General features: G+C 45.8%; 3 protein-coding genes across 7 annotated transcripts in view; 1 reads left to right on the forward strand and 2 right to left on the reverse strand.

Moving 5' to 3' along the window:
- The window catches only part of LOC106745602 (probable phospholipid-transporting ATPase IA), a 36834-nt gene extending 34575 nt beyond the window's left edge, over positions 1-2259 (forward strand). For 2 of the 3 annotated variants that reach the window (XM_014621355.1, XM_014621357.1), the window contains one exon: positions 717-2259. In XM_014621355.1, the coding sequence (XP_014476841.1) occupies positions 717-814 (98 nt within the window). In that variant the 3' untranslated portion in view covers positions 815-2259. The remainder of the gene's footprint in view (positions 1-716) is intronic. The other variant, XM_014621358.1, reaches the window with a different exon arrangement.
- LOC106745564 lies at positions 917-7425 on the reverse strand. Its single transcript, XM_014621265.1, has 6 exons — positions 7044-7425; positions 6384-6614; positions 5710-6150; positions 4905-5555; positions 3760-4392; positions 917-3354 (listed from the first exon to the last, which is right to left on the reverse strand). Exons 1-6 carry the CDS (start codon positions 7406-7408, stop codon positions 2670-2672), a joined length of 3006 nt encoding a protein of 1001 aa, XP_014476751.1. The 5' UTR covers positions 7409-7425; the 3' UTR covers positions 917-2669.
- A 485-nt stretch (positions 7426-7910) lies between these two features.
- LOC106745604 overlaps positions 7911-25849 on the reverse strand; it is a 46614-nt gene continuing 28675 nt past the window's right edge. The window contains exons 2-14 of one of the 3 annotated variants that reach the window (XM_014621361.1): positions 20616-20853; positions 20366-20474; positions 20105-20129; positions 19751-19931; positions 18547-18899; positions 17735-17804; positions 16547-16804; positions 16249-16402; positions 15347-15690; positions 14433-14546; positions 14125-14211; positions 9581-10186; positions 7911-9412 (exon numbers count right to left, since the gene is read on the reverse strand). In XM_014621361.1, the coding sequence (XP_014476847.1) occupies positions 9245-9412; positions 9581-10186; positions 14125-14211; positions 14433-14546; positions 15347-15690; positions 16249-16402; positions 16547-16804; positions 17735-17804; positions 18547-18899; positions 19751-19931; positions 20105-20129; positions 20366-20474; positions 20616-20853 (2707 nt within the window). In that variant the 3' untranslated portion in view covers positions 7911-9244. Of the gene's footprint in view, positions 9413-9580; positions 10187-14124; positions 14212-14432; positions 14547-15346; positions 15691-16248; positions 16403-16546; positions 16859-17734; positions 17805-18546; positions 18900-19750; positions 19932-20104; positions 20130-20365; positions 20475-20615; positions 20854-25849 lie in introns of all 3 variants that reach the window. The other 2 variants (XM_014621360.1, XM_014621359.1) reach the window with 2 other exon arrangements.

A 25849-nucleotide genomic window follows, 5' to 3' on the forward strand; every position in this document is an offset into this window, starting at 1 on the left:
GACGAGTGAAGTCTCTATAAATAGAAATAGTTATTTCTCGCACGTGCCGAGGTGTCTTCGATAGATTATCAGCCGCACTTTTTTCGCACCTCTCTCTCTGCACCGTTATTCCATTATAATTTCAAGTTATGTTCCTTTTCGCAATCGATGCGTTACTCAGCGCCAGGTGTACCAGAAGCTGCGCGCCCGCTCGATCCGCTTTCTTTCTTTTTCTCTTTCTCTTTTTCTATCTCTCGGTATTTCCCCGCGATCGAACGGAAGCGCGACGTTTCTGGAACGCCGTATGTGTACATATATATATATATATATGTATATATCTCGCTATACTTTTTTAATCAGTAGAATTATACTCAAGATTAGATATCTCGTTCCTGATTTTCTCTTGAATGCTATAAATAGCGCTTCATCGGATCTCGACGAGTAGCGCTTTTTTTACGTCTCGCGACACTTTCGAGATTTCTCACGCGACTGCCACACACAGAAACAAACATATGTCTAGCGATGGACTGACACTCGGAAATGTACGAAGAAAAAAAGCAGGGAAAAAGTTCAGAAACTCGAGATTGTCCGATCATCATCCATCATTAGGCATGACGACGCGAAACTAACGGCACTCCGACCTTTTCTTCTCGCACGCTCCTCGAACTAACGAAACCTTCTCACGACAGAGCTTAATGATTTGCGACCTTTGTTATTGCGCATACTGCGCGATGCAGATGGTTTCGCGTTCTCGCAAGAGGAGGGCGGCTCGGTGACCCAGACAGACGTGATCCGGGCGTACGACACAAATCTTCCGAAACCCGGCGGCATGTGATTTAAACCGGGCAGTCGTCGTGCGGCGAGATGATGCCGGCTGCTTTCTCAAGCGGTCTGAAGCAGCAGCAGCAGCGGAGGGCTTCGCGATTCGACGCTTCTACTCTACGTCTTTACTCGACTGACGCGGCTGACAGGGATCGTCGGTCGGATCGATCAACCTCCGACATGGAATTGGCTCGATGATGGGCTCGAAGACACCCCCGAGAAGCTTCGGAAGCGAGACCCTCGGTTAGTCGCGCGCGTCCGCGCTGAAATAGAAACTAAACTTACTTACGGCCTTTACTTCGAATCCGATGTAATAAATAGGCGGCTCCGCTACTGCTTGGAGAAAAACCGGGATGCGTTGGATACTTACGATACCGGCGGTGATTTTGCTCGACATTCTCTCCACTACCGGAGCCGCATCGTCCGGACGAGCGCGCGTAACGAAGCTCGCGTACGGCTGATCGAGGGTCGTCGAGTAGCGTTAACGTTCAAACGAACAATTCCTCTCGAACTTACTGCGATCAATTTGTAGAAGAGAGCTCCGATATTAGCACGAATAATTATTTTGATACTCCGTGAAATTTTATTCTAATACTTGTAATGCGTAGTGACCTCGTTAAAGTTGTCGAATAGAGAGCGACGTATATTTCGCGCGCGGGGACTCGGCTAAGCGGCGACGCATTCCGACGCGACTGCATTTGGGTGAGCATTTTGTGTTAGTGTCAAAGTGGATGCGCAGAGAGAGAGAGAGAGAGAGAGAGAGAGAGAGAGAGAGAGAGTCCTATTATGCATAAACCGATAAACCGCTTACATACATCTATTTCCTCGTAGAGCGCGCGCACGCTCATTTCTAATTGAGAAAGTCGCGCGAACCCGCGCAAGCTCTAACTCGCGATCTTGAATGTTAATAATATACATATATATTTGTTCTGTGAATGTATAAAAGAGGAAGAGATTCGTCGTGCGAGATAATCATCCAGGGATTCTCGAGCTGGTCTTCCCTGGAATTGAGTACCTCTCTCTATATTATATATAATATACGATACAAATATATACAACATACATCTAAATTTGTACATTTACAAAATTGAGAAGGAAAAAAAAGAAGCTTCTGCGATCACTCGACACGATCGATGGAGGATTACGTTCGATTTCGTGCCAGAAAAAGACTGTTCCCCTTGTTCTATATATACTGTATATATTACGTTACTCTTCTAATTTTTGTTAACGGTACAACGTATACTTCATTACTGTATATACACGGAAACTGCGTTGTTATCTAGTCAGAATCTGATGCCGACCTTTCAGTTCGAGATTCACTCTTCCGCCCATCATAATACACTTTTTTAAGTTTACGACTGATGAATTTAATAAAGAGAAAAAAAAATATATATATACATATAATATGTAAAGTAACAATTGTATACACTATGTTCGGAATAAAACAGTGATAAAGAAGCCGCCTTGAACCTTCCTCTTTCCTCAGCGAGGCGAGGAAATGCAGCAAAACAAAGTGACAGGAAAATGAATACGCATCAGTTAACGTAAATAAAGCGCAATATCTAATCATATCCTTTTATTAAAGCGCTGTAGCAATAACAATCGTACAAAGCATATGTAGAGATACGACACTTCGCGTGTTCTAAGTAAAAATATAGAAATTATTTGCACGAATATATGTGTATATAATATTGGACGGCTAAGAATCATTGATTCGCGCGAGGAGAGGATCAAGTTAGACAAACAATCGGTAACGTCCAGTGTTTTAACGATACTTCGTCACATTAGATCGCGTCCGTGTACTTGCGATTCACAACAACCGAGTCGTGTATTCGATTCCCCTCGAGATTCAGCGAGAAATTAAGACGCTACGTTTCATTCAAGTTGCCGTTTGGGGGTTCCAACTTGAAACTAATGAAGAAGTTCTCGCGGTCTTCCCTGTAACGCGCCTTCAGGAGAAACTCATGCGCGTACGAGTGCAGCGGAAAGTTGTAAGTTTGCGCGGATCTCTGACAGTCGATCAACCAAATCGACACGTCGAGAATCCGTTTCCTCGTTGAATCCGCACTCTTCGTCGATCTTCCCTCTTTCTCTCTATGCGCCTTCGACGCGACGATGCACCAACGGTGGAAATACTTGCGCTCTAAGTATCGTTGCCTAAGTGCCCGAGCGTTGTTCTCGGTCTTGTTGACGATGTCCTTGCGCGTCGTGAACTGGATCCTCGCTAACGTTGCCGTGAGGAAACGTCTGGCTAGGCATTGCTTGAGTCCCGTTGGATTCTCTTTATCTCTCGAGGGAAGATCAGCGGCATTATTATTGTCAACGGACAAAGGCGAATCGCAGGCGATTCTCACAGTTGACCGTTTCCCCGTAAGTGACGCGAAGTTCCCTTTGACTTCTCTTAAACTTTGATTTATTTCCAGAACTTTGGCCAGAAAGTGCCCAACGTACGGCATGGAAGGCGGCCTGCGCTCCGCTGCGGCCCAAGCTCTCTGATATTTTAAACAACGCGGACTCTTGTATATCTTGGAAAGCTTTTCCATTGATTCGTATCTGAAATACGAATGTCTAAGACAGCGTGTTCATCAGGGATAGAAATTGAAGAATATTATCAGAGATGTATGCAACATACATTTTTTTTTATGTAGCACAAAAGAAGATATTTACAAGAAGAACTCGCAGAAAAGTACCATTATTATAAAAAATGAATTATTCAACTGTAAACAAGGAGATATATATATAAATTAATATACATTAAATATACAAGTTGTATTTAATAATTAATTTTTATAATTCCGTAAACGGTGCTTTTTCGTGAATCCTTCTTTATTATTAATACAATCCTCTTTCATTATTATTTTTTCCTCTTAATTTATTATTAAATGTTTCATATAATGATTATTAAAATACTAAAATTATAGAAAATTACGTCAAAGACGCACGTTAACGAGCCGATACCTGCTGGCGTGACGAGTCCGCAAATAGGCCCAGCTTCTCCGGAGTCTGTGAATCGGCGGAGCCTGAAGACCGGCCAAGATGGACCTGCACGACTGAAAGTTGCCCAGCACGAAGCACTTTTCGGCGGCATTAATGAACCTCGCCATGATCCTGGTCCTCATGTCGAGCTTCTTGATCGCGAGGATCTCGCTGACGGTCAGACAGGCGATTCTGTGGCTGAAGGCGATCCACGCGCCCAGATTCGGCGCGTTGTGAGACGATCTCTGGTAGGTCAGGACTTCGATCTCGGTCGCGGGGATCCGCGCGAAGAGATCGCGATCGATCATCGTCAGTTGCGTCGCCAATGTGCCGCTGTCCAGGTCCCATACAGTGATGCGGAAGTTCATCCTCAGCAGCTTCCGCAATTGCGTCGTGCACCTGTCGATGTTCTCCCTCGTGCCTTTGCCGCGTTTGCGCGCACCATTGATGGACAACACGCGTTCCAAGAGACCGCTCGACTTTCCCATCACTATCGTGGTCTCAGAATTACCGGCTTCGCTCTGACCTCCTCGTCTGCCGAAGAACCTCCTCCTCGTCCGCTTCTCTTTCCCGCGACGGAAATCCTGGAGGGACGTCAAGTGCTTCCTCAGCTCTCTGTCGCGCAATCGTCGCACATAAGAAACTACCCACTGGGACGGCTGAGTTAGATTAAACTTAATTTCTCGGAAGGTAGAACTTCCTGCTGAAGTTAACGCAGGTGGTGACGCGGGAAACGAGGAATCACGTCTTCGTACGAACACGCGCAGGCGACGGGAAACGAGATTTCTCGAACACCTGAATGGTGCTTTTCGTGGATCTTTCTTTATTATTAATATTCATGCGCAAAATTTTCGCAAAAACTTTACCCGCCGTCCAATGCACAGTGGTCTAAGATCGATATTTCCTCGCAATTCGTGGAAATTACTCCAAAACTCGTTTTTTCAAGTTTCACCCCAAATTTCATATAAATGCAGTTTTATGATTCTTTCAGACACCTGATGCTTGAGGGGAAAAAAATATTATGCCGTATGAAAATGAGAAAAGCGAGAAACGTTTCGGCATCCAGCTGGATCGGAATGCGGCCAGGATCGATATAACGAGAAATATCGTCAGATATTCCGCATCACCTGTAGACAGCCGCCGCAGCTTGTGGTCTGTACCAGTACTCGGGTGTCCAGAACAACGTCACTCGTCCTCTGCCAACGGCGCCGGTCGTTAAAGCGGCGCAGGAGACGCTGGCGGTTAAGTGACGACGCGAGAAAGGCAGTCTCAGTTCCGGATCCGAGGGATGCTTGCGAATGTTGACCGCGCTCGACGATCGCAAAGTCTGCACGGAATCGCGCTCGCCGGGTTGCACGGACCACGGCCCGAGAGCGTGAAGGAAGTGCGCCGCCGAAGCGAAGGCGTATCTCCGCGGATGCCTCCGGTTCTTGGACGATTCGCAGCCACCCTCCCACACCGTCACACCGCTCTCGACCAACTCGGGAGAATCAGTGATGTTGCGCTCGTCGACCTTGGAGATCTCGACGTGATCGCCGCGATAAGGCCCGAGTATCAGTCCGGAGTGGCATTTCTCCGGCACACCGAGGCCGAAACGCGACACTTTCGACGTCAAGGGTCCTTTCCGACGCTGCTGCTGCGCATTTCTTCCGTACTTGCCTTCCGTGTGCTCTCTGAAATCCTCCTCGGGCGGCGAACTCGGATGCCCTGGACGGTTTGAAATGTTTCTATTTGTATTCATAATTAAGTACGAATTGCACTCGTTTCGCGAAATCCCTCTTTGTTTTATTATTTTACTTTATAACTTCTGATTTTCCATAATTCGTGATTCTTTTGATTCTGCGTCAAATTTGTAATCGTAAGATTTGTAAATTATTTGTACTTATTTTATAATTTCCGAATCGGCACTTTTTTGGTGATATTTTTTAAATATTTTCCGAAAAAAATTGGCGTTTCGTGCGAATCCAACTGATCTTACTGTGACACCGGCAGTGCTTCTCGATGCCGACGGTGTCGTCCAGTTCGCAGACGTTGCAAGGTGAGCTTTTGCAGCTCGCGATGTGCTCGCAACGACGCGCCTTGTGACTCCTCACGAAGAGAACGTTGCAGAGCCCGTTGGCGCGTTGCGATCTCGCCCGAGTGCCGAACTTCTGACACGGCCAACTTCGGCAGGATTTCTCGCAGATGACGCGATGCGACGTGTACTCCTTCAGCTCGTACTTGAGGTCTTCCAGACTAGCTCCGGCGAATCTTATCGGGACAGGTGTGTAATGACCGTTCACTAATTCGTTGTAAGCCGGCCCGAGGTACAAGTCTTTCTCCGTCCAAGTGGGTGTAACGTAATCGCCGGCACCTCCGTAGCGTGTCCATATCCTGCACGGGGGAAAAAATTAGCATCCATTCAATATATGGGAATATTGATCTTAATTTGATACTAATTCTTTTCCGTGTGAACTGGTCTTCAAATACACGGTGTCTCGTTAAAGGAATCGATTAGAGAGATGTTCATTTTCAACGCGAATCGACGGATCATCAGACGGATTATCGTGTTATCAGTTAGAAATTTGAACGACGCGGAAATCAGTTCGCGACCGATGAATCCGCACCTGAATATCGGCCTCGTGCGTCTCGCGTCGCAGTTATCCCCGACTTCGATCTCCGACGACAATAGATACAACGCGCTGCTGCTCGACGAGCTAGCCGCCGTCGTCTCGGATAACGAACTACCGTTCACCTTGCGCGCTAACAATCGTTGCACCTGTTCGCACCAGATCTTCCAGTGGAGTCTGCGCTTCTCACCACCGAGCTCGTAATAATTAGCGCGACCGTTGACGAATCTGCATTCGGATGGAATGTGATGCTCATCATTCTGATCACAAGGTGTGATCCATCCCGAAAAGATCGATGAAACGATTTAGAGCGAGTTTGATCATCTGCACTATGTCGAATTAGTGCAGGTTAAAGACCGCTGCATATAAAGTATTCAAATATAATAGTTGCGTTCAGCAGGAAAAGTAGCTTAGTAAACGCTTTGTGCCAGCAGCCCTGCAACTGTTGTAAGATTTCCCGCTGAATAACACTGGTTGTTTTATGCTTCTCCAACATGTTTACTACACGATCACTATTTTTTCTAGCATACTTTTAATATGCCGGACTGCTGAATCATGTTGGAAAAATATAAATCGCTAAGTTCGACAGAAGATCTGAAAACATTTGCACGGCAGCTGGCAGCGCAGCAGAAAGCTTCGTCTACCGAAGGAATATACCTTGCCTTTAGAGTCCTGCGACGTCTCCTCCCGAACACGCTCAACTGGACGCACTCTAGAGGATACAAGGATACAAGCTCGAAACTCTCGATACTCGCGTCGATGCCAGGCGGGCAGAAGAAGCCGGGGTTAGTCTGGAGAACGTCAGCGGCGACGATCAGCCTGGTCGGCGTGAGACCTAAGGCGACCTGACGCAACCCACGTCCGTTCCTCGTGGTCTCCGCGAACGGCGACTCCGCCAGGATCGTCTCGGACAACTCGCAGTACTCCGACAGCAGGAGCTTGCGTATCCTGTTATTCTGCGAACGATCGTCACGCCGAGTGTCGCGACCGGGCAACCTCGTCGTCTCACATGACGCGTTCATAGATGAATGTCCTCGCGCGACGAAGAGGAGGACGACGATATTGCGATGCACGGATCATCTATGAGCTTCTGTTTGCACGACCGAGAAATTTCCGAAGCGTTCCAAGATCGTCCGTTTGGGTTAAACGCAAAACTTAACCGCGTTGGATTAAGATCTCCACGATGGAAACGTCAAAGGAAGAAATCGCGATTTCTGTCCGCCGACAATTTCTCGCGAAATGCTTCATAAGGGGTGACGGATAAGTCGGAAGGACTTTTATTTTTAAATACGGTTTAACGAAGGTAGGCTTTTATTTTCCAGCGGTAAGATTGAATAGTTATCAAATAATAATAAAATTTCTTGAGTCGAAATATTGCTTCCGCATTCACTCTGTAATTCCGTCGAACTCGAGGACGCAATAAAAAATGTCCAATATTATATTATATAGATTATTGTTTCTTGATATCTACGAACGAATATTTCGAAAGATTAGTGGATAAATGGGCGAGTAAATCAATAAGCTTTCTTTTTTCATAATCTCTTCATTATTATTTTTATTGGTGTTAGTAATTTCGATAAGATTTAGAGCTTCAAACGAGGTGAGATAGCGCTGTGATTGTAGAATTGAACGTCACCCGCTGCTACATTCAGCGTGTGATCCGTCCTGAAGTCGGCTCCTAATCGACACAATAATCGATCGCTCAATGGCGTCATGCGGAAAGTTCAAGTCAGTCGAAAACGCGGCGTTAATTTATATTCGCGCGTTAACCGACGATGGTCGACTCTGTTACGAGATAATCGGATGTGAAATAATTCTTGTACAAGCCTGCTTCTTCTAGCCTCAACGTACAGAAAACGGCTGTAAGCAACTATTTGTCGCAGCAAGGTAGGATACATAATCTTATATCCGAAGAATGTGAAATCTAACCTTCGACTCGGAATTTGATAAGATCAAATTACAAACCATCGACAATAGAAACGAATTGATCAATCATCGTCCGTCCTCGATTACAATCTCCGAAAGTTTTTGATCCTCATGGATTTCATAGATTAAGACATGGATTTCATAGGTTAATTTTACGTGACTCGTCGCCGAGGGCCACCGATATTGTCCTATCGCAAATGTAATCTTATTTATCGAATAACATGTATCCCATAATAATGATTAAGGTACTGCATGATTATGTTTGATCTTAGAGTCTATTATTTTGTTCCTTATAACTGAATTGGCTGCATTAATTCGAGAAATTCATCCACACTGAAGCGTGAGAATCTTCTACGTACGTTTTATACGTTTCGATGTGTATATACATTTTTTGAACTAGTGTAGCCAATTCAGTTATAAAAGAACAGGTGAAAAATATCAGACCTGAACAGAAAATTTAGCACCGGCGGGCCTGCGCGGCACGGAAAGTGTTGGTTATGTTAATTTAGGAAATTGTGAAAGACACTTTGAAGACCAAGTGTTACGTATCGTCGTTTTTATTTAGAAATTCAACGTGTCGTCGAATTTCCTTCTGTTAAGGTTCGTACATAGCCGCGATCGCGCAGTAGATTACATTTAAAGACAGGGACCACGTGGTAAATACTGGTCTCGTAATACCTTGTCTCGGTTAATAAGAATTAGCTCCTTCGCTTCTTACTCGAAGTGTATATAATACGATAATAAATAAGATATAAAAAACACGTACGTGTGTGTAAAAGAGAGGACCTCGCCAATAGTGGAAGCGTGCCTTCCTTCACTTTTCAATAATCAAGTCGAAACAGTTGGCGGAACGTGCAAAAATGTACAAAATTTACGAAGGTACGAGGATCCGTTTTTCCTACGTCTTTTCGACCGAAACGCACATTGCACTCTTATCGACTACCATTCTCCGGATTCACTTTGATGGTGACTTTGTTGTTGAGGGCGGACGCGAGTTTCTCTACGCTGCCCTGAGAATGTTTATTCGGCTCTGAATTCGTTGTATCGTTGCTGGACGTTACTGCGTTTTCGGGAATAGTCTTCACGGGCGACTGGTTTTCCTGAAACGCAAAAATGTGTACATTCCTCCCCGTATGTTTTCTCCCTTTATTAAAAACAGAAAATAATTATATAAAGTAAACGGATATCAGGGTTCCATGTGGAAATTCTCCAAGAAGAATTTAATTTTTTCGCTTTTCTCTCTCTTTCTCACGTCAAGTGTCGCTTACCCCTTCAGTCTTTCTTCTGAGGTTCGACCTCTGCAGGGTCGCCGCGAGCTCGTTCTGCAGCCTGGAGACGACCGGGCCGTTCGAGGACGCGTCCTCGGTGCCGTTCTTGTCGCGCGTCTGTTGCGACAAGAATTCTAATCGAGACGGCTGTTTGGTCTCGCCCTCGTACGCGCCTATCCTGATGGCCACCTTGCCGCCGACGGTCGATTTCGCCGGCTGGACGCCGTTGATCGGCGCGACCGACGAGGGCGAAGTCTTGGCGAGCTCCGCGACCGGACTGGTTGCGGCGTCCTTGCCGTTGGACATCGCGGCGGGCTTGCTTCCTCCTACGATGCCGCTGTGACGCGGGCTTCCGTTCGCGGGCGGATTCGACACCGGGAAGTAGGTCGGCGGTGGCTTCGGCACCGTACTGGGCGTCTCCTTCAATTTGAAGGACTCGATGCTCTGCATCTCCACCAGATCGTCGTTTACACGATTCTTAGAAGGAAGCGGAAGAGGAGGCGCCGGCGGCGGTATCGGGGCACCGGTCGATGTCGTCGCCGACGTCGTCGTCGTCATCATCGTTGTTGTCGACGAGGTCCCGTTGAGCATCCTCTTCTCTTGCTCCTGAAAATGCAGCGGTACGTGATATCAGTTGATACGCTAATTAAACGAGATATTTATTAAGCTCAAATATACTGAGCCGTCTTATGAAACAATGACGTTCTCAATCGGCGCAAACAGAGATAAGATTAGAAATTGAGACGACTAATTTTTTTTTCTTCAAGTTCTTAAATATTCCGTTTGGTATACAGAGGAATAGATTTCTTTGGATTTAGTAAAATTTCTTTAATTGAAGCAAATTTGTCTTTTAGAATGGAGCAAACGAACGAATGTTTGATTCAACAAACAGAATTGTTTGGCTTCTCAAACAGTAAATATATATATCTTTTTCTCTTTACATTAAATATTTCATTTATATTTTCATCCAAACATTACAATAATTGTTAGAAGTAACACGTTATATGTTGGAAAAATATTAGCAGTCCAACACATTAACCACTCGGCCACCTCGTCACATAGAAAAAATATTAAAGGACTTCTTTGTGTTTTTCAGTGGAACAATATTTAATATGTGATGAAATAAATTTTTCTTTTATCGAAACCAAACATTATTTCTTCTAAATAATACTGCTTTTTCTATCCAACTAGACGGTTTATTCTAGCGAAACAATAATATTTTCATTCAAAATAATATTTGATATTAAATTATGTTTATATTGAACAAACCCAAGTCAAACCAATATTAAATACAAGAAACTTTCTTCTCTGTATATATTACGTGTATTACATCTAATTCTTTGGAAGAGCATTGTACGATTTTTAAGTGTGTTTTTTTGATGAACCGATACGGAAGTGTCAGTCGATCGTACGATAAACGCGTGGATGAATTGCCTTCGGCCTCCCGAATTCCGAAATGAAATTGTGGCTGAGTGCTAAATAGTTTATGCGCAATTTACTAACGTTGTAAGGCGTGATCGTGACAAGCAGTTGTTTCCTCATCGTCACGTCGCCTGCATTATTCGTCTTTAAATGTCGCTTATCCATGCTCGAGTGTCGCAAATTATATGCAAAACTAGCCGCGCGTCATGTATCCAACACTTTTCAAAATTCGCGAATTAATTATCTATTCCACTTAGCGGTGGTCACTTTTACACCCGGCGGACAGACGGACAGTTATGCATTATTCTCCGTTACAGCTGATTATTTCAACAGTTGCGCGAAATATACGGCCAACTATGAGAACAGCTTCGGTTAGTCACTTATTCACTTGTATTATTTACTTGGTCACTAATATTACATTCTTCCTGTGCCTTCCGCAACGATGGAAGTATTTTCGAAGTTACAATTGCGAATTCACTTCCTGCGAGGCGCGTAGCTGTCAGTAGGTCGAAAGAATAATCTCTCTCTCTCTCTAACGGCGCGTTTACGCCTCTTTTAACGAGTTTTCGCTACAGCGAGGCGCGAACGTCCTCCACGTGTCCTTATTTTCGGCTAATTACAATTGCAGGATCGCGCGACCTCGCGTTTCGCGGTGATGCGCCGGCCGCCTTGAAGCCGACACGACTCGTCGTCGGGCAACTGAAGGAAACACGCGCAAGAACGTCGCGTTACGTCGCCGGCGCTCTTATGTAACACCCCCCCTCCCCCCCTATTATTTTGCACGTCCACCGCAATTCAGCAGGAAAACTGCCGAAGCGAAGAAAAAATGAAAAAGAAGGAGGAAAACGCGACGACGAGGACGATGTTGCTCGCGTCGCGGATTGGCCGGAGGCACGCCGTCGTCGTCTACGCGGCACGACGAAATCGCGACTGCTATTACCGTCGGCCGTCCGCTGGTAGTTAAATCCGCGAACGCGCTCGATAACGGATGATTAATGGACGATAAGGCGGCGAGCCGCCGACAAATCGAGACCGCTAATCAAGCCTCTCGCTTGTGTAATCAGTTGAGTCGTCACCTGATCGGCGAAAATCGGCGGGCAGTGATTTATCGGCGATAAGCGATCTCTCGAAATAATAATATCTAGACTTAGATGTTGTCCGTGTGTATGCGTTACTACACATACACACGATGACGATGACTCTACAATAGTAGAGTTATCGTGTGGCGGCGGGTCTATAAACGCACGATCGCCGCTATTATTCTCGACGATTTCTCCCGGAGACAATCAGATCGGTTTTAGCCGAGCTGGTTTGCACTCTTCGCGCCTTTAGAGTGGAGCAGGTATGTAACCTGGCGAAGGGAGAAGGAACGAGGTTCCAGTAAGCGGCGTAAATTCAACGAAAACGAGCCGGCCCGTTTCGATCACTCGGAATATTCGCGGGTGAATCGCCGCGAACCTCCTGATTCGCGCTTCATATTCTTGCCGATCGAGATGTTCGAATATATACACGCAGCGCGCAGAACGAGATACATATGTATTCCAAGCGGCACTCGCGCTCTGACGGACGATCGTTAATTAATTTGTAAGCGTGTTCCTTCGACTCCACCGGCTGGCGCAAATATCGCTCGGCCGCTCGCACGCGGTAATACAAGAACTGAAACAAAACGCCGGAATGTACGTGACTTTAAGGTGCAAACCGCTCGCTATCTCTCGTCGTTTTAATAATACCAACGTAACGTCGCGACTAGTATGCGTGTCTACACAGGACACATACGGGCGCACGTGTCGGCAACACACGCGTTATACACACGTACCACTGCCGCGCGTAGCCAGCGCGCCACACCGGCGATGACTATTCTGGGGTTCTTCATAATTTCGTGCTCTTATCTGTTTGCACCGGCGGATCCTTGCTTATACGGTTGCGTAATTAAGAGCACGCGCGCGCGTTGCTCGAGCGCCTGTTAGCTATGCTCCGAAACCCTCTTCGAGGAAGGAGGAGGAAAAATACACGGAGGAAAATATCATTTACTTTTCTTCTTTTTTCTCCGACAATGAGTGTTTTCTCGATAACGGTCTTCGGATATTCCCATCGCGAAATTTAGCAAAGCTCATCATCACGCACTCGAAAGAATTTATTGCCCTTCCAAGAACAGGTTGTGAACTTGATCGAAGAAAAATTTAACTCGATTAATTTGAATAATCAAGCCGAAATTCGTTTTAATTTAATATTTTCGATTGAAATACTACATTTACTTAAGATTCAGAATATTTTTTGAATTAATCCGATGCTTAGGAAGATTTATCACTGACGCTATAGTAACAATTATCCGAAAAATTGCTCTTCTAACTATAATTCTTTCGGTTCTGTGATGATTACAGTTACAAATATCAAATATTTTTTTTCTCAACGTAGCTCGAGTCCTTTATATCTTTGTTAACGTTTTGTTGAGGATAAAATTAACACGATGCAGAAGCGGAGGTCGTAATTTTGGAAAATTCCGCACGAGCCGTGCTTTCACGCAATCACCGGATCGCCGAGTTAATTATCGTTCGTTAATTACATTCATTTCTCGCTCGTCATCCTGATTAATATCACGCATACGTGATGTGCGATTTCGCGTTACTTCACTTTACCGGGATTTCTTGCTTTATTCTTTGTGATTCGTAATGAAATCTTTATTATCTCGATTGGCCGAGATGTAATTTCTCGGTCTACTATGTTTCAGCTGAATTTATTAGCGCCTCGAGTGCTGATTCCTCGCCGACGGTACGGCAACAAATGCATCGACGCGTATAGCGCCGAGGCACCGCGGTCGCAGTTGTACCGTGCAATATGCGTTACGTCACTAATCAGTCTCAAAGATATGCTTATCACTGAACGGCACACCAGGCATCAGGTAGACTATTGTTATCGCGTGAAAGTTAAAACATCATGCATTTCGAATTGCGCGTGACGAAGCCGGCAAATGAGCTGTCGCGAGTTCTTCGCTTTCCTGCAAGTTCTGATAGAATTTTGCGAAATATTTTTTGCTCGCGTTATCGCGCGTTTCGCAATAGATTAATCCCGTGCACAATGCTTTTAAAATATACAACTTAATAGCCGAGGTTATCGTTTCTTACCTTCTCGGAAACTTGGTCCACGGACTGTGCCTTTTGCTGAGCGGAATTGAACATCTTTTGGTGCGCACGTTTAAACTCCTCCATCAGCTGCGGGGAAAAGTGTTGCTTTAAATTCGCAATAAATGAGAGAGGCTTTTTTTCGACGCAAAATGATAATATAAAATATACAAATCAAAAAGGTTTGAATTTAAAAAATCTTATTATATGTAATTATTATTACATTTTGCGTTCCATGTGAATAATACGCAAGTGACATTTATTAATGATGAAGAATTAGTTATAAAGAGGTAACAATATAATCGACTGACCTTATCATGCGTGACTTTTTGCTCCTGTGACCTTAGAGTTTCAGGATTCTGAGGCTTGCGATTGTCCGGGGTTTTTTCCTTTAGCGCTTCCGCTTTAGCGGCATTGTTCATTCTCTGCGGAGGGGAAGAAGGTAATACGTAACGTTAATGAATGAGCAAGATAAAATATAGTCACGATCACGAGATGCTTGAAAACATCGAGCGAGAGCAATTACGAACGGATTACAAGCCGTCATTTGTTCTCGATTCCCGTGTAATTTGTCGAGATAAGTACTTTTTACGAAGTGCGCGGAACTACAGTTACGAGAAATTTATTTTCGATGTTGAGACAAAATATGACCCTCCCCACTTGTTGATGAATGACGAGAGAGATTAAATCCTTTTTTTCGCAACTCATTATATCTCGATACGGGTTGGAGTATTCTCTTCAACTCGTCGATAATACTCGTAACTTTTCTATCGCAATAGACGTGAGGAAAAACTAGGATAAAAGATACCGTGGATAAACGGTCTAATCGCAGATATCACGGTCAACGAGAATGGAGAGATCTGCGGGAAATCACGAGAACACGTTCCACGGATAACGAAGAAAAGAAAAATGGCAAATATCGCGATCTCGATATAATTGATAACGCGCGTGCGTTGCGATAGAAACGCGTCGTTCGAATTTGATCCTCAGTCTCAGACATCATTCAGGCTTTATCTGTTATCTTTCGATGACCGGGATTTCGAGCTGACTTTTGCAAACCCTCGACCGTTCGTTCCCCTCTATTAAGTTACAACCTCCTAAATGACGATGAATTTCGCTCCCGAATCCGCAAGATTCACTCGCGATCTCGCGAGGTCGTCTCGGAAGAAGACCCGAGAAACATCGACCTCCGTCTCGTCCAACGACCGGGACCTGTACGATGTACCTGTTGCGCTCGCCTCTGCAACTCCTGTGTGATGGCAGTGCTCAGGTCGGTGCTGGCGATCGGCGAGGTCCTGGCGGCGCAGCTACGCGCCGTCGCGAATGCGGCCGTTGAAGTCTCCGTTTTGCTGGCGACGCTGCTGGAACCGCCGGTGGCCGATCCGTAAGAAACCGTGGACGCGGGCTCGCAGGACGACGTCGACAGCGACGACGATGTCGACGCGGAGTCCTTGCTGCAGGACGACTCGAGGCTCGATTCGGTCTCGGTAGAGCCAGTGCTGCCCATCGACATGGTGCTGCCCATTTGCATGCCCATAGCGTTCATCGGTTTCGTCTCTGCAACGATGTCTGCGTGATATGCAGAATGATATTTGTATAATGTAATGATACAAAACGTTGAAGGCTCCGCGACGGAACATCAGGCATAGACAACATTATTAATCTTTCAACGTGGTACTTAAAGAGAAACTAAAATCATTGGTCAACTGTGGAGATTAAGCATTGAAAGGGTGTTTTTTAAATGATTAACGTTTAGTTTCATATATTTGAATTATTTCGCTATAACAGCTCTACATTGGCTCTTGATGGACTTTTACATTGTGTTCTTTTTTCCATTATTAATTTAATTAGCATTATCATTAATGATTTAATTATCACCGTCATATATAATGGAATTATTTCATGACAATCTTGAGAATATTACGAGATGCATTTTAAGTGAAGAAATATCTATTCGCGAAGAAATCACGTGATAGGGACTTTGGCCTGACTCGAAAACTATTGGACGGATCGTTAGCTAAGAACTACTTCCTTCAACGCGACGTGCGTTCGCAGCGTTGGCTCACGTTCGCAAATACCGCATCCAGTTGTTATTCTAATGACGCCGCGAGAGAAAAGTCGTCAAACCTGCTGGCCATTTGTAAGGAAGCGGCGGAGGCGGTGCAGGTGGACAAACTGACTGATGCACCTCCACGGTCGTTATCGTCTTCCTTTCGGCCTCGCTCTGTCTTTGCATGAGTTGCAGGTCTGCCAATCGATTGCCGACCGCCTGGCCGTTCTCCTGGACGCAGAATCATTCGCCGGGCGCATTAATACTAATCAGGTTTCGTTTCATTCGGCCGGTCTGTCTGATCCCGTTCAACCGGGCGAATGTCTCTCAAGGATGAGAAACGACTCGAAAATCGGATCTTACGAAGCTTCTTACTTTGGAGCCGTGATACATGGGCAAGTCGTCCGCGGGCCCGTCGTAAATCACGTCCTGCTGCCGCACGTTATCTCGCCGATAAGCCAAGCGCCGATTAGCCTCGTCCCGCGGATTCGCGTCGAAATCGTGCACCTCGTAGTCGATTCTAGGCGCCACGGGATCGTAAAGCGGCTCGTTGTCGATGTCATCCTCGTAATTGCCGCGCGGGTTGAAATGATACTGGCCGCCCGGTACAGGCCGGTGATTCTGGTTCGAGCTCTGATTAACACGAATTACGGTCGTGTTATTCGGTTTTCGCGTCCATTCCGGCGCCTAGAAAACGGTCACGTCAAGTCGGGGTCAACTTTCGATGCCCAGTCCGCATCTCTGCTTCGATATTATTTACGTCGCGTTTTTCGTGCCGGAAATGAATCGCAATTCGCAGACAGATTGCGCGCATGTACGATGGAAAATATATAATTTGATTAATATTCAATGCAGGATTACGGATACACCAAAATTAAAAACACGCGATTTACGATACGTCGCTTTCGAAGAGTCTCATACGATTTTTAAAATAATTACCCTCGGCACACAATTTGAAAGCGAAAATTGTAATGTTTCTTCCGAAAGGCAGAAAAGACACACGGAGAAATATAATTTGCTCGGCACGGCACGACAAATTTTATGCCGCGACAAAATCCATATTGAGAGAGAAGTGCTTAAAAATTTATTTGTGGAATATAAGGCTCATTTCACATAGAAATAAGGTTAATTTCCGTGAAGTAAACTTTATATCCCACAAATAAATTTTTAAGTATTTGTTTCTCTTAGTGTATCAATTATTATGTGAACAGCAAAACGATCTGTTTAAGAATACCAATCACCATGCGCCGGATTATCTTGCTGAATTTACGGATTATTTTTCTGTGAGGACAAATTAGTGAGTAGAGGAAAACATTATTTTATTCTAACAGCTAACGTGTCCTAAGAACAAATTATAGTTTTTGCCTTTACGAATAATTTGTTAACTTGTCAACTAATTAACTAATCGTTGCTGTCGCAACGAATATGCAGTGGCAATGGTAATTTCGCAGCGAAATTATTTCCCTCCGTGCATGACATACGGCCGAGAGATGTCTTTCTTTCTCAAGTTTGTTCTATATAACGCAACTGCGCGCCGGAAGATGCTTCATATTGATTCTTTACCTGCTCCACGTGCGCCCATTCCGAGGAGGAGCTGCAGCTGCTGGTAGACAGCGCGAGGGGACAGCATATTCTGCAAGGTATCCCGGAAATCAAGATCAAATTTATATATATATATATATATGTATGTATGTATGTATACGTGTCCGCGCGGCCAATTACTCAAGCGAGTTCGTCGTGCCGATTTCTAAAGAACGGAATTCGCGCGGGACGGTGATTTTTGCGGAGCGGCCGAGCGGGGAACGAGGAACAGGATGAATGTTTACGTGGCGACAAGGAATTCGCAGTGGCCGACTCTGGCGATCCCTATCGCGAAATGTCCTATTAATGGACCGACTTTCTCCCGGTGTAAATTCATTGATGGCACCCGATAACGGCTCGCGACCGGCCAGCGATGTGTGTATAGATGTATGCATACGTACACATGTATATATACATGCACGCGTCTACGCGTACACGGATAACGCCACGGATAACAGTCGCACGGTCGCTCTTTGCGCGTCGCGAAACCGATTTGCGCGATGATAAACGACGCCGGTACGATCGGTAATTGCAATCGGTAACGCGGCTTCGATTATCGTGACGTTCGCAGCCCGTCATTCGTGTCGCTCGTCCGCTCCCATCCTGAGAAATCCGCGATCGACACACACGCGTTTATTAATGTCTCGCGCGATTTCGAATTAATGCGATCGGAAGCGCGCCGATCGCGCATTTCCTTCTTATCTTTGCTTCTTCTTGTCTCGCTTTGTTTTTTTCCCGCTCCTCCTTCGTCCCCCCCTTCGCCGTTGCGAGTCGTTTAGATTGTGACGCCTGACCTGCCGTTCCTGTTGCAGGCGTCGTCGCGTGGATACCGCTGATGCTGCATCCTGCCGTCCTGGTGCTGCGGCGAGGACGACGGATTGTTCGGCTGGGGCGGCGGGCTCGCGGCCACCACGCTCGACGTCTCGGAGTCGTAACCGCTGGAGCCGCGCGTCCACAGCGGTTCGGGACAGTCGTAAAGGTGATTGGGCGTAGGTCGTTGCACCACGAGGTCGAGGATCGCCGAACTGCGCATCACCTCGATGGCCCTCTCGAACGGCAGATCGGTGAGTCGTTGCCCGTTGCACCAGATTATTACGTCGCCGGCCTTCAGACCGGCCGCCCGCGCCGGCCCGCCCTCCCTCGTACCCTGGACGTCCATATTCGTTAATGAACAAAATTATTCCAGTCTCGGATGTCGGATTTCGATTTTGTAAATGAATAAACCGTGTTGCTTCGATCGGTTGTTCACTTTCGGTTCATTCTTAGTTAACATTTAAATTTAGGTACACAATTTAGTTAAAAACTGCCAAGGAGTATTGAAATAATTATTTATTAACGCTTTTTTCTACGTACATTAAAAAAAAAATATATATATATATATGAGGACTACGTGTGAAAATTCGGATGTATATTGAGAAATGCTGAAAAATGTATTCGCGGGATGTAAGGTTTATTTCGCGCGGAAATAATAAATCTTGAAAACATAAATGACTTAATTGAAACAAACCTTACTTCTGTGGAATAAATCCTATTTTTCTTTCTATGAAATAAATTTTATATCAAGTAAAGATTTCAAGCACTTTCTCCTCAATACAGAATTGAATTTTCCCCAGAAATGGTACATTCAAAGGAAGAATCAGACGTAAGAGATAAATTCTAGTCGTGGCAGCTGAAACAAGGACAGCCAACGTCGTTGCTACCGCAGCGAAATTTATTAGCCGCTGTGGCAGCGACATCGGCTATTAGAGGTGAAATGCATTTGCTGCAACTATATTGTTTACTCTGTAGCGCCTTAATTCGGCTAATAAATTTAGCTGCGGTAACAGCGACATTAACTGCTCCTTCTACGGCTAATTCTTTCTCTGAGTGCGCGCAGCGCGATCTCTTGAATTGTACTCGAAGTGGAGAGAAGTGTTTCAAACGTGGGATGAGAAATCTCGAGAAGGCAACTCGCTCTTTTCTATACATAAGCATTATCGATTGAAAGATGCTGTCAACCTGAACAGTAAGACCAGGCACGATGCCTCGGCAAACGCCGCAGCCCAGGCGACCCTTCTCGCCGACGAGAATCCGAATTCTGACTTCTGCGCTCGGGACGCCGCCTAAACCAGTTTCGTTGTACTGCAGCTGCTGTTGCTGTTGCTGCACCATGTGCCAGGTAACCGGATCGTTCGGGTTGCTTTGCGAATCATAAAGGATTTTTGTAAAACGAGAGAGGATGTGCATCGCGCGAATGCGAGCGCGCGGGAAGAGGATGCGTGTACGCGCGGAGAGAAAGATAGAGAGAGAGAGAGTGAGAGAGGGAGGGAGGGAGGGGTCCGCGCAAGGTTTTAATTAACTTTCGATACTTACTCCTTCACGGGTATCATCCCTACGCCTGCAAATACAAATCGAAAGCCATAAGTTCTCGCTATCAGCAACGAGATAGAGATTACTGCGCACGCGCGCGCGCGCGCGCGCGCACTACTGTTATTAATTATTTTGATTTTCTTCCCGAGACGCGCGCGCGCGAGGTGTTATCTCGCGCGCACAGAACTCGCGCGGAGAACTGATTTACGATTCCGTGGTTCTCCGCGGCTCGAGATAATTAAGATACTGAGACGAGATAGTTACTTCGAATTTTGAGCACCAAGACTTGCTGATTCTTCGCCAGCAGCGCGACTTCCTGGTGCACAGCGTCCTCCACCGGATAGCCGTTCACCCGTAAGATCTGATCGCCTACCTGAAAGCGACATGAGTCGAGTGCCGAGGCTGTTAGCCGGGAAATGTGATTATCGCGCGTCGTTCGCTGGCGGTCGCGTGCGAGAAAGAGAGAGAGAGAGAAAGAAAATAAATTAGGCAGCGATCTCTCAAAAGTGCGTACCCTCAGCCCGTTCCGATGCGCTTCGCCGCCCGGCTGGACGTCGCTGACGTAAAACCCGGCTGCGTATTCCCGTCCACCCCGCAACGAGAAGCCGAAGCCGGCGTTACCGCGACGCCTCAGCCGTACGTTCCTGGTCACACCGATGACGGCCATCCTGCCGCCTCCTGCCGGGTTCCCAGGACCTCCACCGGTCGATGATCCCGTGCCAGCACTTGACGCGCTGGAGGAGCCACCGGACCTGTCGGCATCGTAAAAAGTATGCATATAAATAACGCCATTTCGTAGGGCGCAGCAGCCCGCCGCCGGGAAAATGATCGCCGACGTGAATTCGATTGCTCTTCGAAGGGCTCCAGCTGAAGTTCGGAGCGGCCGCGAATTTTCAAGCCGCTCCGAACCGCGATTGACCTCGCAGAGTAGCCGCTATTTTTTTCTTTCGATCGCTGAACATTTTTAATGTTTTTGAACGATCTTGGTGGAAATGGAGCATCGTGGGTATCCAGCCGCGGGAGTTAGTGAATTTGTGTCTAACGTCGCTATTCGTCAGTAATGGAGCGCTCATTTTTCCCAGCTCTGGCTAGGTAATGGCTAGATAAATAAGTTAGCTGATTGTTAAACAAAAGAAGTGACCAGGTGAATATCATAATTAGTTGCTTTCAACAATATCTTATAGTAATAGCAACATGTATTTAAGGTTGTTATCACTAACACTATAGTACATATATTTACTAGAAAAATGGTTCTTCTATTTTTGTGGTTAAAAAAAAAGCGGATATGGTCTGCCGAAAGTGATTATAATTTTCCATCAGTGTGCAATCGTTGGGCAACGGCTAGATCACAAAAACAATTCTACATTTTATAATCAGCGAATAATCAGCCGGCAACGAACGAACGTAACGAGCTAGAAAATTCAATCTAGCCCGCCACGAATTAGCTATTAGCTTTCATCTATTAGCTTTCGACTCAGGCCGACTAGACACACACTTCTACCCGGGGATTAAATACGCCTTATTTGAGGAATCCTCCGGATGAAATCCTCATTATCTTCGTCGGAAGAATGTACGCGAGTGTAAGGAAATTTCAGATATTCTCCCACATTCGTTCCGCTACTCGTCTCGTACGTTTTCTCGGCGCGGCTATATCCGTCGTCCGACGAGAAGCGTCGCTGTAACACACCGCCGTGGTCTTATTTCACCTTCGCGAGTAATTGTCTCGCAAAGATCCTCATTTTCCCCCCTCACTTCGACGGACGAATGAGCGAACGACTCGGTACCTTTGTTCGGTACCCGCCGACCTTTTTCCACCTCGCTGTGAAATTAATGACCACACCTGGCGCACTGCGCGCCGCCGGCACGAGGAAGGAAGGCGGGCGAGCTGAGGAAGCGGAGGTGGTGCGCCGAGGAACGTCAGGCGAAGGTGGAGGAGTCGCACGAGGAATTCCACGGGCGCGAGAGACGAAAAAGAGAAGTAAAGGGCGAAAGAGAGGGGAGGAGGGGGGGGAGAGAAGGAGAGCCAGTCGTACGACGTAGAAGTCGAACCGAGATGAAGCTGAACAGGGACACGTCGCTAATGACACCGCGAATCCATCTTCCGTCGGACATTGAAAAGATTATGCGCGCGACGTCGGGACCCGCTGTAGGACACGCGGACGACACCGGCTAAATGACAGTCATTAGCGGGAGCGCGAGTCTGATCTAGAGTGACTCGCCGGAGCCGCCGGAGGGGCTTCCTTCCCTTCCTCAGCAAGCCCGACCTCTTCGCCTCTTCCGTTCACCGTCTCGTCCTCGAGAAGGAACCGCTCCGAAGGAGGAGCACTCGCGGACAGAGGTCTCTCGGCAAAGGTCTCTCGTAGAGTCCCTCAAGTAAAAGGCTCCGGCTCATCTCCGACTTCTTACTACTGATTGGTCTAATTTCTTATTGGATCCAAGGTGGCGGAACTGAGGACTGTCAATAAATGGGATCTACTTGTGACTAAATGTTACTCCAAGATGAGAGATAAATAAGAATAAAATGAAGGAAAAATTAATTTTTGGAAAATTAAAATATTTTTATAAATATGTTTGGTTACAATGATCAATTCCACCTGCCGTGGAATATTATTTTACATGTAAAAGTGTTAAGATGATGTTATCGTTAAGTGAGATTATTTTGAGATATTTCATATCATGCTGAAAAATGTCAGGATAAAAAATAAAATATCTCGAAAAATATTCACTTTTCGATGATTTTACTTTAATATTTTTATACACAGAATGAATACAGGGGTCGATTTATGTTAAAAAAAAAAACCATATCATTCCATTGAAAAAAAAAAACAAAAGTGACCTCAGAATTTTTAAGCTGCTCAAAAAGAAAGAAACGTTACAACCGTAAGGCGACCGCTTCTGTACCGTGTAATTTCTATTCGATAACTTTTTCTTTTACTCTCACAGTTTCGAAGATATTCAAGATAGTAATAGTTATTGCCTCACCTTGTATAAATTCTGAGGAAAATGTCCTTGAACTCGATACATCGTGGACATATCTCTATACAGATAAAGACGTTCTAGTAACAAACCAAACGCCATTTTTGATCGAAAAGCCGGAGATGAGCCAGACTCTTACTGGAGGGATGTACCTTAGTCTCTCTCTCTCTCTCTCTCTCGGCCGGCGGTTCCTCGCTCCTCGGCGGAATATCAATTTTCGGAGTGGGCGTAGGCGAGCGTGAGAACCCTGGGGGAAATCGGAGCCGCGGATCGGTCGTGGGATAATAACTATTTTATTCCGTCTGCCACCGGCATCAGCATCCCCGCGGAATGCGCACATACCGCAGGTTACATAACGCCATAACCGTGGGATAACGACTATCTTAACGCGCCTAATCGCTGCTTCTTTTTATGTAATGGGACCTGCGGCACATTCGAGCGCGACGACGACGGCAGAAGCGGTAGTCACGCGCAAAGAGTCAAACTGCCACCTCGTGGCCGGAAGATCTCTTTATGCAACCGCGGGAGAGGACGATGAGAGAAAGAGAGAAAGATGCACGTGCGACGTTCCTCACATTGTTCCACGACAACGTGCGCGCGCCATAATACCGGGGAAGACGTACCGTTACCGTCGTCGATATCACCGTTTGACGATCGAGACCTCGAAAGTGTTACGACTATCGCAAACGTCTCTCGCACGTCTCGCTCGCCCCGTCCGCACACCGTCACATGTTCCGCCTTCGGCCGCGACCCGCCCGTGTCACGATCGCGACTGTCGTGCTCATACACACCGTATTAATTCCGGAACTCGATATTCCGCTCACGAATTATGCTAATTCCCGCCTCGCGGGAGAGAGCACAACCGTGCCGGCCGTGCGTGAAGCCGGAGTTAACGGAAGAAACTCCGAACTGGCGGATTACGATGTCGCTGCGCGAGAGGATTGTCCACGCGCGCGGCCGTTTCTCAAAATTAATTGTATTTCGGTATACACAGAGAAAGGTTTCCTTAGAATCAATATTTCCATTTGTTTGACTAAAATTTGTTTCATAGAAAGCAACATATACTTACATACCAAATATTATTTGTTTGAGTAAAAATTGTATCGTCTCATTCCAGAAAACTCTATTATTCGAAATAATATCTTTCAACCATCGATAAAAAATTATTTGGTTAAAATAAATATGTGAGATGAAACAAATCATTTCTTTGAGAAAATTATCTTTCGTTTCAAGTAAATTTTTTTATTTAAGATAAAGATACATATTCGTTGAAAAGTCTAACGATCGTACTTGTTAAATCGAAACATTAGTTCCTTTGGAGCATGCCAATTGATGAGATTTGTTTGGATGCGATCAAATTGATTAAATTGGGAGAAATCATTTTCTCAGTGTAAAGATTGAGGGCCGAAGAATTATTTTTAACGAAGAACTTGTAGAATTATCGAACGATATTACATCTCTCGACGATGCTATCTCGTTCTCGAACGTCACCTGCGAGACTCTGCGGCAGCGCGCCGCGTTTTGAATTCGGATCGTACGTCTGTCGATGCGATGATAACAGGACATTTCTGAATCGGCGATTATAAATTCCATTCGCGTCTTGTGCTAGTCATAATGAAGGGACGGGTTTCGGTTTCAAGTTGGGGACAGCTCAAAAGGAGAGCGCGTGGTCGTGAAGAATGCGTTTTCTGCTCGCTGTTGAAGTACGTTCTGCAATAACGATGCATTCAGTTATTTTCGAGCTATTATCACACCATTGTCGTTACACCACTGCTCCATTTTGCGTATTTTTCGCATGAATTCGCGAAACGACGATATTTGTTATTATCGTTGTTTGCTCATGCATTATGGTAATAGCGCGGGGCACGAAGGACGCGAGGAACGTCCAGCTCGCCGACAATGCGGAGAAAGTTGATGCAAGGCTGCAAGGAACACGGAAAGGCACGCCCTGACGAGTGTTCTCGTCCTTTCGACTCTCGTAACTGCTCTTCTGGCTCGCTCTTCGTGTCTCGCGTGGTTTCGCCCCAACGGAAGATGAGAGATCTGTAATATACGTCGGTTCTCCAGAAATCGCGAGCGAAAACAAGAGAAATCTTACTCTTGCTGGTTTCTTCATTTCCCATAACACATCTGATGACTTCGAATTTGAAGACTACAGGCTACTTTTTGCATTTTAATCAAATATATCCACCTTGCATGTTCTACTGGAACATATTTGAGAGTAAAAAAAAATTACCGCGTTTTACGAGATTTAAAAGAGTTAAGAATAAGTTTTAGAAATCTTCCAAATCTCCAAGTACAATTAATCCGGTAATGTTTAAACAGTCGTTACATTGTATTTTCACGGAGGCACTTTAAACGATTTTAACCTCAGGAATGATCGAGTGAAACACGCGTTGCTGCGAGGCTCTCGACGTCTAACTTTAGAACTGGTAGCAAGCAGTCGAACCAGAAGTTGACAAATTGTTACCAGGCGCGTTTAACGCACCGCCGGCGATTCGCCTTCTGGTCTCCACGTAGCCACCAGCCCATGCTTAATCTCTCCACAGGCAAATTATTGCCATATTGTATAAGCCGCGGTAGTTACGCGTGAAAATAGCCTGTGACCAACCGTGCCGATTTTTACGTCACGAAATTGGCAATTAAACAGCGCACGAGTATCGCACGATGATCTCAGAGGAGCTAAGCTTGTCAAAAGCATTCCACCCGACCAGTTTCGTGAATGAAAAGACCAGTTTCGGAACGGGTCGGGCGACTTAAAGACTTAAAATG

Source organism: Dinoponera quadriceps, unplaced genomic scaffold, assembly GCF_001313825.1.
Source record: "Dinoponera quadriceps isolate SergipeBrazil2010 unplaced genomic scaffold, ASM131382v1 scaffold1476, whole genome shotgun sequence".
NCBI lineage: Eukaryota > Metazoa > Arthropoda > Insecta > Hymenoptera > Formicidae > Dinoponera > Dinoponera quadriceps.